This window comes from Polyodon spathula, chromosome 18 (assembly GCF_017654505.1).
Source record: "Polyodon spathula isolate WHYD16114869_AA chromosome 18, ASM1765450v1, whole genome shotgun sequence".
Taxonomy (NCBI): Eukaryota; Metazoa; Chordata; class Actinopteri; order Acipenseriformes; family Polyodontidae; genus Polyodon; species Polyodon spathula.
In genome coordinates this window covers 2,001,778-2,013,838 of record NC_054551.1, presented here as the reverse complement: position 1 = coordinate 2,013,838, position 12,061 = coordinate 2,001,778, and the positions used below count along the sequence as shown (strand labels likewise).

Below are 12,061 nucleotides of genomic sequence, written 5' to 3'. Positions count from 1 at the left end.
TTGGGTTTGTGGTCCAGCGGTTAAAGAAACAGGCTTGTAACTTGGAGGTCCCCGGTTCAAATCCCAGCTCAGCCACTGACTCGCTGTGCGACCCTGAGCAAGGCACTTAACTTCCTTGTGCTCAGACTTTCGGGTGAGGCATTGCTGTAAGCAACTCTGCAGCTGATGCACAGTTCACACCCCCTAGTCTCAGACTTGTGATGGTGACCCACTATGAAAGGTGCTATATAAAAAAAAAAAAAAAAAAAAAAAAGAAAGAACATTCCAAATGTATTTGGTTTTGCAGAAGTATTCTCTTCAAATAATTAACAAAGAGCACAAGCTTTGTATAAACAGTTTATTTACTCTAAACACTTACATGAACAAAACACAATCTAAAAAGACAAAGAATCTGATGCAGAAATAAGCCATTGCCTGCCTTTGAATCACTGTGGCCATTGTGCAGCACAAATGTTATAGTACTCCGGTTTTTTTGTCAAGGCAGCAAAACGCTCTATATTACAACATGCTGAATACAAGGCTGCATCAGAGATGGAAAGTAATCTATAGACACTAGTGTATTCATAGAAAGTATAAAAGTTCGTAATTTTACAGCAGTTGAAATACTGACATTAAAATAAAAAGCAAGTTTTACATCATTAAAACCATGAAAACAAAGATACAAAGACTGAAGGAAGCAACCCTGTGTGAAGGAAAAGTGTGTAATTGTATTTATTATTATTTTTTTAATTTATTATATATATATATATATATATATATATATATATATATATATATATATATATATATATATATATATATATATAATCTCACACACACTTAAGCCAATTTAGCAAATACTCATTCTGGGACTTTGATGCGAGTGGCAAAAACATAGTAAATGGCACACAATGCAGTTTAGCTTCACCAGTTCTTTAGTGAGTCTGCCAAACCACAAGAGGGTAACTTTTTGGAAGGGAAAAAAAAAAAAAAAGTGAAGAAAAAATATATAATCTTGTCAAACCAATCCCTTCCATTGTTGGTGAACTTGATGCTTATGGTGGGGAGAACTTTTTGGCTTGTGCTCGAACCCTCTTTTCATATTCTACTCTGTTTTGGCTGAAAGGGAAACAAACACTTTAAGAAAAACATTCAAGAATGAGTTGCTGACAGACTGGTGGTGAAGACCTCATCAGCGCAAATCAGTCTGATGCATCACTGTGGCCCTATTCCGCCATCTCCTTAAACACATTGGATATATGTCTTAAGACATTCATTTAATCAAGCTGTTCCATCTGGGTGAGGAGGAGAGACGAGAAAGGGGGAAAGCAAGGTGCACAGGACTGAATCTTACCAGTAAATTGTATACGCCTCTGCTTGAGCAGGATCCTGGATATTTGGCTCATTAAGAAGTTCTTGAATTCCTAACAAGATCTGAAAAAGGTAGAGAAAAATAAATAAAATTGACCCAAATTCAAAATATGCAATTGATATATATATATATATATCTATATATTAATATATATATATATATATATATATATATATATATATATATATATATATATATATATATATATATATCTCGCTCTCTCTCTCTGATTACCCGTTGTGAAATACCCGGATCGTTCTCAGGTAATGACTTGAATAATAAAAACCCACTTAATAGGCCGTATTCCATTGTTGTTAACTGGCTGTTCAGTTTTAAAACGAATGCAGTAATACAGCAGTCGCAACAGCTACCGTAAGTTGAGGCAGCTGGGTTTTGACAGCAGTCACAAGAGTTGGGACGTGTGTCTGTTTGATTGTAACAATAAGAGTGCTGTTCCGGATCACTAAATTCTGTCTTGTGAATACATAACAAAGGCATTCAAGCAAAGCATTGGGTGGAATTTCTATACCAAGCAGCAGAAAACTTAATTTGCAAACTCCGCCAAAGAAATATTTCATTCAAAAAGGAGGAAGCACACCGTGTTCCACATTATTTTTATTCTATTTATTTGCTTATTTATTTTAAGAAAAGGCTACTTATTTCATCTTTTTGTTAAACTGCACAATAACTGTAGAATAAGCATTCCATATTAGAAGCCACACTTAATGATCACATTATCACCGACATAAAATCAACAGGATGTTATGTTTTCATTCCCATTTAGTTCCGAGGATAGTCGCCGCAGTTATTATTGCGGTGTACTTGCAGCTCGCTGTGTGTTACTGTTTTCTGTGAACACTGATTCCCTGTCAGTTAAGAAAAGGCTTTATGCAAAGCTTGTTAAAGTGGTCTTTATTAAACTGGCCAGAGACCCCGTGCTTCCAACTATGTTGTCATATTTTCTACATTCTTAAATTCAAGTTAATAAAATCGAAACCCGGATAGTAGAGAGTACCGGGTAACCGACCTCCAATTTATATATAAAAAAAAACTATTGTGTTCACCTGCTTAATCGTAATTGCTGGCCTCCAGTCTTTGTCTTCCTCTAGAATCGATAGACACACTGTGCCAGACGGATATACGTTAGGATGAAACAGAGGGGGCTCGAATTTACCTGAAAAATAGTATTGTCCATGATTACACATATTCACACAGTAGAGACACCGTTATCTGTAATTATTCCAATAATTGCACACTTCAGGTCACAAGATTAACACTATACATTTAAAAACACTGTACTGGTTAAATGCACATTATTTCAAATTAGGGCATTCAGTTTCAAGTATAATTTGGTTGCCTAAACAATCCAATGCAGCCACTAATAAAATGAGGTTATGCTACATCTTAGACCAGTGGTTCTTGCAAGAGAGGGGCAGCCGGATGACTTCATGGTGGAGCAGAACTTACACTTTGGAGGGGATGAAGGGTAATCATCCTTGAAAAGCATCCGCAGTTTAAACAAGCCTCCTTCCCATGGAGTCTGGAGAGAGAGAGGACATTATTTCAAATGGCCGTTGACAGTAAACTTTAGGATTTATTTATATCGCAGGCATGCAGTCCAAAAGACATTTATACAGGAATACAACCCTGGAGAATATTCCATTAAAACACCCATCATTGTATTCATTTTAGTAACACTCCTCTTTCGGCAGTCAGGCCTTATGCAACAAACCTATAACAATGTCTTTGGACACTAATCTTAAAACGGTTGGACAGCTTTTTGTGCAATTGCCAAGTTGATTATATCAAATAAATAACAAAAAGCTCAATTTCATTGGTTGCTCCAAACCTACCCCTTTCTTCCCTGGAATGGCACACTCCCAGTTCATGAGATTCATCGTCCCATCTGGGTTTTTTGTTGGCACAGCCACAAACCCCTGAAAGAAAAATAAACATTTATGCAGCTGCCCCTGTCAAAAAGCTCTACCTTTACAAACTTTTGCCCTTTTGGGTGGGATATGTGCTTAAACATACTGAGCTCAAGCTTATTATACACAAGGAGCAACCCCCCGCCCCCGGGTGGGTGGAAATTGCAACGTTAGGGGTGCAGTAAACGAGGACGTAACATTTTTAAAATTTTCCGTAAAAATTTTACAAAATTTTATCTGGTCCGACCGAAGAATAAACTGGTCTCAATGGATTTACACATTCCTAAATGTTCGTACACTCCCAGTCATGAGGCCACACCATCTACTGTATGTAAACATACATTTAGTTCGGGGGGGGGCGGGGCCCCGGGATTTATAAAAGGGAAAACAGTTCTTTGTACTTACAAAGGGATGATCTTTCCGCCAGGCTTTTCTTTCCTGTGCAAGTCGACTTAAGGCAATACCAGACATGACTTACTTCCTGAAACAAAAATGCACTTTTAGGAAGGCCTGATCAAGAGGTAGCACATAACATACATATCTATGCAAGGCAATTGCACATGATTAAGATGCAGAACCTTACATTTGTAAATTTATTTAAAAAAAAAAAAAGAGTAGAACTGTGTTAAAAACAAAAGTGGACACAATTGTCTAACAGTGCCACCTACCGCTTGATAAATGCTCGTACAACTCATTACATAAGAGGAATAACCGCTAACCAGAAAGTAAATAAGCAACATGGCTTTGTACCTACAGACTGCATTTCAGTAAACTATGAAACATATTAAGCATGCCAAGTGACCAGAGAGAATTCCAACACATGCAGCGCTCCAAGTACACCCAGATCTCGGGCAGACACCAAGATTTCATTTACAGGCCTTCACAATAAAACGCATCTGAAGACCTCTTAGATGTGCCTCACAACACGCTACAGAACTGCTTGCACCCCACTATCTAACTGAAGTTCAAGTTGACTTGGGTCATATTAAAACATGCATTGCATGCTTTCTCTCCCAGGAACAAGTTCCTTGTCTACCTCTTGAAATCATGCAATCAAAAGCTTGCTGGTTCAAAAACAGGTCGTGCAGAGTTGCCAAAAAAAGACTGTAAAAAATACTCCTACATCCTTGTAGTTGTCAGACATCAGAAGAAACCAGTCACTTAGTGGCAGTGAACCACACTTCTGACTGACACACTGTTTATCCCAACTGTATACGGTCCTATTAATCCAATGAAAGCGAATGTTCCATCGTCACATCCGTGAGATTACCACATCCTGAAAACTTGCTTCCGAAATCATGTGAATGGCTATCACGTGGCTTCAACATGTGTTCATTGGGCATCAATTAGAGATCGCACATTAGATATTAGTCCTCTTGCAAGGTTAAGAGAGTGATCCCCATAGTTGCCCCTTCCTGCAATTGCAGAATGTGTACAGTAATCTGTCTCACATCCGCCCGAACCGTTTATCCACCATGTTCAACCTCTTCAGCAATGTTAGTTTATTACTGAACAAAAGACTAGTTCAGAGATTCTAGAGCCTACCAAAGGTTTTCCTACACTGGGTTGTATATGTTCTGTGTGCAACCATTGTTGGTAGTGTCATGTGAGCTGTTCCATGTGTGACATGTAATTAAATCCTGTTCACCTGCAGGGCTATCAACTTCAACCTCGGTCTCATTCCTGTCACTCAGCAGGGAATGAACGCACCCACACGACTATTCTGTCAAGCATTAATACCTTATCTTTCGAAACAAGGGATTTAGGGGAGCTCCCTAATAAACAAACAATCTCAAAACAATAATTGTGTGAATATTAAATTGTTACAGCTGTGTATAACAGTACTGAGTATTCATTTCTCCACCTTTTTACATACCCATTCTGGTCCCACTGCAGTCGGATACTGGATTTTGAAATTTATGGTCAGTCTTTATCCAAGATTTTAAATTATATAACAACTGTCCCATAAGTTATTTGACAACGGGCATGTTGCTACATGCTGTAGAACACACATGGATATGCAATGTTAACATCCTTTGGGTTGTATGGAGTAATAAATGCCCCACCCAAAACCTGGCCTTTCCTCAGTACCTGAAAATACTACACTGAAAACCACAAAACTGCAAGCTTCTTCAAAATACAGACAGACCTCCATTGCAAAACCAAACGCATCAATACAAAAGATTACCTTCAGGTACCTTGATTTTTAACGCAGGCACATGTGATAGCAAAGTACTCTGTCGGTCTCTTCTGACACCAAGACAACTTGAGCAACGACTTGAATATTTGTAATTTAACAGCAGTACTGAGGTTAAAGTGAGCACTTGTCGATTTCTATTCAAAACCAGTCAAAAGTATTTGTTGTAGAACTACACAAAAACCAATACCTTTGTGGTACATACCGGTACACCACATGCATCGGTATTATCACAGTTCTAGCACTTTCTGACCATGCGAACAAAAAATATATACGCCAAGTGATAGAGTCAGAAAAGCGATGTTTACCGTCCATTAGACTTTTGAATTCGCCAACGAAAGCGCACGACTCCATGAAATAATTAAAAAAAAAAAAAAAAAAAAAAAAAAAAAAAAGAAGAAAACGTGCAAGGCTGCAGCGGAAAGGCCTGTGTCGATACAGAGACAATCGCTGACCCCAAATTAATTATTTGATTAGTTTATTTACGTTTATAGCAGCGCATATCGAAACACAATCCGCTAAAGTGCTGGAATTACCACCGCTAGGTAGAAAATAAACTTGAAACAAAATGCCCGATTCCTTTTTCCGCACTTGCCTCCACGCCAGCGTCCATATCTATTCACAGACCCGTCTCCCTGGTAATCGAGGGACACAGTCTTACTCCCGGTGCTTTCCACTGGATGTACCCCCCAGTTAGTGCTCAAATAACACACGGCACACATTACCGTCACTTACACCTTTTGCCTGGTCTCTCTCCTTCCCTAACGCACATTTCTGTTTTCAATTTAACCCTATGCTAGTATGCCACCATAAACCGGTATCAACAAGGAGGTAAAACGACACATACCCGGATTGTTGTTTTAGTAATCTCGGCACTGATTCAGTTTATTTAACTAGTTATTTATTTGTGTCCCCCGAGACAACTTTCAAAGCAGCGTTTTAAAAAGCTGAGGCTGCCCATTTTAGCCCGCGTAAGACAAAGAAAGAAGCCAGACCATGCCTCCCCCCCCCTAGCCAATCCGCACACCAGCGGCGTTTCTCCTAACCACGAACAAACTCTGCGGATAGATCCGAGACAAAATGATTTTAGGGTAAAAACATAAACGTACCCGACAAGCGCTTACCTTATTTATGTAAAAATGTATATTGATTACTTTAAAGCTTATATATCAATAGGGTTTTATTGTATTTCTTATTTTATTATAATTGTTATTATTAATTATTTTTTTATTTTTTATTTTTTATTTTTTTTTTTTTATCTCGGGACAAAAACCCGTGAAGTTTCCCTCCTGAAAAAGCTCCGAAATTCAGAAATTCACCCAGGCTAAATAGGACCTCACGTAAATCCGCTGCCCGCCTGAATTCTATTAACACCTTTTAGGACCATTTCATTCAGAACTGGAATCGTTTGGTCTCTTTTTAAAAGGATGTCATCAAAATACGTGTTTCTAAACTCTAGTCTTCAATCATTTGTTTAATTGATCAGGTAAACCACGTTTTAAAAAACGACAAACGTCACACTATACATTTCAACAAAACAAGACTAGTCAGGAAAAACAAACAAACAAAAAAAAACAAAAAACAATCACATTTTAATAATTTGTAATTTCAGCGTCCATTGTGCATTTTAAATGAAACAATTTCATGTCATTAAACGTCTATGCAGGCACCTAGTTAGGCGACTATATATTTAAAGGAGCCGCGTTCCCTCTCAAAGGGAGTGTCTAAAAAGAGTGTTCAATATTCAAATCCGAAAAAAAATGGAAGTACCTTTACAATACAATTTGACAAGTAACGCTATTTTCAGTAGGTGCGTAATAACCCAGCAGTTTAGGATTGTGTGTGCTTAACGATTAAACACGGTTCTCAATTCAGTACAGAATTTTTGCAGGTGTTTATGCTAACATTGCTTGATTTAGATCTGTGTGGTTTGCTCAATTTAATTCTGTGGGTATCCCCAGATTATTCCTATAAACAAGTGGCTGCAAATATTCAGTCTGGTTCACTGGTGCTGTAAAATGCTCCAAAAACCTTGCTGTGACTTGGGTTGCCACTTTTGAGGTACACAAAAGGGACATCTGAACACAATGGGAGGTTATCAAGAATTTAACCTCTCTTTATAACTCCTACATTCACCCAATAGGAAATATTGATAATATTACTATTCTAGCACTGACAATCAATTGACTTGCACAGGTGGTGAGAGACGATCTACTGTATTTTACTGTACTAAAACAACAAAGCCAGAAAGCCACAAACACAATACAAATCAGCATGCTGCTTGTATTTATTAGACCATTCTGATCATATTGTTTTTGGATTAGTTTCATGTCCATTTGATTTGCATGCCAGTTTTCCATAAATCTTCCACAGGCAGCTTGCAAGGAGAAAATCGTGGTTGAAACCTACACCTGGTGGTGCAGGGTTTGTCCCATAGGAATCTTTTTCTTCTTTATCTAGTGTTGCTTTGAGTACTGAGGAAGGGTGTCTGTTGCTAGTTAAAAATAAAATAAATAAGAATAAATAAAAACATGTTATCATTCCATTGTGGGGTTTGGCGACATCATTGCTCTTGTGGTTTATAATGTTACCAGAGCCCCTTAATGGAATTCAAACTTTGGAAATACCTGTGCCCTTTCATTATTATTATTATTATTATTATTATTATTATTATTATTATTATTATATGGATTCAACATTGCAAGTGTGATCTTCCTAATAGCTGGGGTTTAATGTACTTTAATAAGAGCAGGTAAAGGCACTTGGCACATCACTCTCATTGCTACCATAACAAGCAATCCTGTTTAATTCCTTTCATATTTAGCCACCTTATAATTAGCCACCTGCTATATTTAGACATGTTATATTTAGATGCCATCCTGACCAGTGTCTGTGTGTCACCAGCAGCTTGATCCTCAAGTTTTGTGCAACCAGGCTGAACCCCTGAGCACAGAGAATACGCAATCCTGGAACTGGAGCTAAGAGGCTCATGGCTGCTGGTTCTGATTAAGAGGGGCGCTTAACAGATCTACTATCACAGCAGGGGTAATAGCAGCTACCTTGCAATTAGCTACCTGGTCACAATTTTATAAAAAGCATATCAGGGAACCTACCACTGTACATTGTGTAAAACATGTTTAATATTTACCCCCATTAGAGTTTTTATGCCACTGTTTTATTTATTTTTTATTTTTTAGCTAAATGGGAGTCTTTAGTGATGATCCCTGGAGCCACAGGCCTGCCTGCAGTATATTTCTTTGATAAGGAAGCAGTTTATTTATGCGGTGCCTCTAATTTTTTTTTGGATGTCTGTATAGCGTTTCTACAGTTATTCCCTGTTCTTATTTTAAAATCCATGTATTATATGTGCATATAGCAATATACTATATAACTTCAAGAAAGATCTGCTCCTGCCTGCATCCCACTGTCTCCAGTAGTTTAATATTTACACATTTATCATCGTGTGATACAGCTGTTGCGTAATATTATGATGTCATAGTCAACGCCCCTCCCCCTGTCCGCAGGGTGTGAAATATACATTTTGTTGTGTCAGTGCCTCAGAGTTTCATGTATTTAAATGAGGATTTTTTTCCACTTATCTACACACCATACTCCACACTGGTAAGGGGAAAAAAGTTTTTATTGAGAAAAAAATTATATATTAAAAATACAAAACTGAAAGATCATAATTGGATAAGTCTCCATCCCTCTGAGTTAATACTTGGTGGAAGCACCTTTGGCAGCATTTACAGCTGTGAGTCTGTTGGGATAGGTCTCTACCAACTTTGCACACCTAGATTTAGTAATATTTGACCATTCTTTACAAAACTGTTCAACCTCTGTCAAGTTCCTTGGGGAGCATTGAGTCATGCCACAAATTTTCGATTGGATTTAGGTCAGGGCTCTGACTGGGTCACTTAAGGACATTTACCTTTTTGTTCCTTAGCCACTCCAGTGTAGCTTTGGCTGTGTGCTTTGAGTCGTTGTCATGCTGAAAGCTGAACCCCCGTCCCAGTTTCAGCTTTCTTGCAGAGGGCAGCAGGTTTACCTCAAGGCCGTCTTTGTAAATTGCTCCATTCATTTTCCCTTCTATCCTGACAAGTGCCCCAGTCCCTGCCGATGAGAACCATCACCGTAATGTGATGCAGCCACCACCGATGGTGTTCTTTGGGAGTGTTCTTGCGCCAAACAACAATTTGCCTTTAGGCCAAAAAGTTCCATTTTAGTTTCGTCAGACCACAAAACTTTTTGCCATATGACTACAGAATCTCCTGAGTGTTTTTTTGCATATTTCAAAATAGGATTCAAGGTGGGCTTTCTTGAGTAAAGGCTTCCTTCTTGCCACCGTACCATACAGGCCAGATTTGGGAGTGCTTGGGATATTGTTGTCACATGAACACTTTGACCAGTCTTGGCCATAAAAGCCTGTAGCTCTTGCAAAGTTGCCATTGGCCTGGTAACCTCTCTGATCAGTCTCCTTCTTGCTCGGTCATCCAGTTTGGAGGGACGGCCTGATCTAGGCAGGATCTTGGTGCCATACACCTTCCACTTCTTAATAATCATCTTGACCATGCTCCAAGGGATATTCAAGGCCTTTGATATTTTTTATAACCATCCCCTGATCTGTGCCTTTCAACAACTTTGTCCCAGAGTTCTTTAGAAAGCGCCTTGGTGCTCATGGCTGAGTCTTTGCTTTGAAATGCACTACCCAGCAGAGGGAACCTACAGGAACTGCTGAATTTATCCTGAAATCATGTTAATCACTATAATTTAACACAGGTGGAGGCCACTTGGTGTGTGATTTTGAATGCGATTGGTTACACCTGAGCTAATTTAGGATTGCTATTACAACAGGGGTGGACACTTATCCAACCAAGCTATTTCAGTTTTTATTTTTAATGAATTTTCTACAAATTTCTAGAATATTTTTTTGGGGTAGGATGAGTAGATTAAAAAAAAAAAAAAAAAAAAAAATGCATTTTAATTCCAGGCTATAAGGCTATTTAGGTATATTTAATTTCCAGTGGGACCAGTCTTTTAAATACTACAGCAATAGATGCAGTGAAAATTCGCTACTACATTATAACAATGTCTGAATTTCGATAGATGGAATATAAAGTATATTGATCCCCATGTCATAAATCGTTTACCTATTAAATAACTACCCAAATACATGCCAGCCTGCAAACATTTTTATTTATAGTAGTGCTAACGAAGGTTAAAGCTCAAATTAACAACCCTGCAGTTTATATAATAAGATCATGAAATAGATAGTTTACTTGACTTAAGTGTTGCCTTGCTAACACTAGAGGGTGCATCAACACAAGGGTTCACACACGGATTGAATCAGTGAGCTCAGTGTTCTATTTTTCTGAAAGTGTTTGCTGTCAAATGTTATCAGTATAACAAAATAAAAAAAATAAGAGTTTTTTTTTTTATTTTATTTTTTAATGCAAATGCCACTGTAGCCTGCTTGGCTTACAGAGTGTTCCAGCGTTCGTAAAGCTACTTTCTGGGAACGTAAACAAACTGGTCAGTCAACACGCTTTCTGACAATGTTTACACAAGGCAAAAACTCCCAAAAAACATGATGTAAACCTGGGTGAGTGCCAAGGGAGTCATTGAAAGTTTCCTCTCCAATCAGACAGCGCATAGCTTCCTGCACACAGCCAGGAGACTCATGCACAGCAATACAAACATTGACAACTCAACCGAGACTTCCTCTTCTCTTCCGTCTACCCACCAGACCCAGAACTGTGATAAAGCCATCGCAGTGAGCAGAAGTCTACTTGTTGCTATATTTGATAAGATACATAAAAGGTGTTTCTTGATTTAATTCTCCAACCATGTGACTCAGCAGCGAGTGTCTTCCACATGAGCCCCTCAGCACGTCCAGATCGGAACAAATACAGGTTCTGCAATTCAGTATTGCAGCACTACACGTGCCTGACCACTGGTAAAAACCACATTAACGGATAGAAAGTGGTTAGAAGAAAAAAACAAACACACACATGATTTGTTTCCACTTAGATGACTAATTCTATTACTCGCGATCAATCTCGCTCATTTTAAAAAAACTAAAAATGCTTTTAGGTCACAATAAGAAGGTAATAGAAACCTCTACTCCCCCACCCTCACCCTCACTTCAATTACAGTCCAGCTTTATATCTACCATTTAGATAACTAAAAAACTAAGTGATATTGATTGCTGATCAACACTTAGAAAAAGGAAGGACTTGAAGCAATGTGAATAAAATACAATAGGTGCCTGTTACATTTCCATTTACCCCTGGGACCGACTTGAAAGCGGTTTGAAGTCAGACTTGGTTCGTTTCCATCAGCAGCAACTCGAGATCAGATCAGTTTCAACTGGGACTCTTAGCCCCAGTTACTGCAGGACTGCGTGCTGGAAGAACTTGATCTCTCCAGCTGGCACTGCCAGTGGCTGGTATAGAAACGAGACGAGATTGAGACTAACAGACTGGTTTCCTGGTGTGAATGGAAATGGGGGGGGGGGGGGGGGGGGGGGGGGGGGACAACGACATTTTGAAACAACGTGATTTATATTACATGTGATACCCCAAT

General features: G+C 38.6%; 1 protein-coding gene across 2 annotated transcripts; it reads right to left on the bottom strand.

The window, feature by feature from the left end:
* Nucleotides 1-803: 803 nt before the first annotated feature.
* Nucleotides 804-6,775, bottom strand: ube2ia (ubiquitin-conjugating enzyme E2Ia). Of its 2 annotated transcripts, none has more exons than XM_041217772.1 (7): nt 6,601-6,775; nt 3,685-3,760; nt 3,205-3,288; nt 2,819-2,891; nt 2,416-2,525; nt 1,334-1,413; nt 804-1,098 (listed from the first exon to the last, which is right to left on the bottom strand). In XM_041217772.1, exons 2-7 carry the CDS (start codon nt 3,748-3,750, stop codon nt 1,035-1,037), a joined length of 477 nt encoding a protein of 158 aa, XP_041073706.1. In that variant the 5' UTR covers nt 3,751-3,760; nt 6,601-6,775; the 3' UTR covers nt 804-1,034. The 2 variants fall into 2 exon arrangements, with proteins under 2 accessions (XP_041073706.1, XP_041073707.1); XM_041217773.1 differs by lacking the exon at nt 6,601-6,775 and adding an exon at nt 6,324-6,557.
* Between the last annotated feature and the right edge of the window lie 5,286 nt (nt 6,776-12,061).

Coding starts and splice junctions, on each gene's coding strand:
- ube2ia (XM_041217772.1), bottom strand. CDS start 3,750: ATGTCTGGTATTGCCTTAAGTCGACTTGCACAGGAAAGAAAAGCCTGG. Junction 2,892..3,204: donor CCATTCCAGGGAAGAAAGGG/GTAGGTTTGGAG, acceptor CTCTCTCTCCAG/ACTCCATGGGAAGGAGGCTT. Junction 2,526..2,818: donor CCCTTCATCCCCTCCAAAGT/GTAAGTTCTGCT, acceptor ACTATTTTTCAG/GTAAATTCGAGCCCCCTCTG.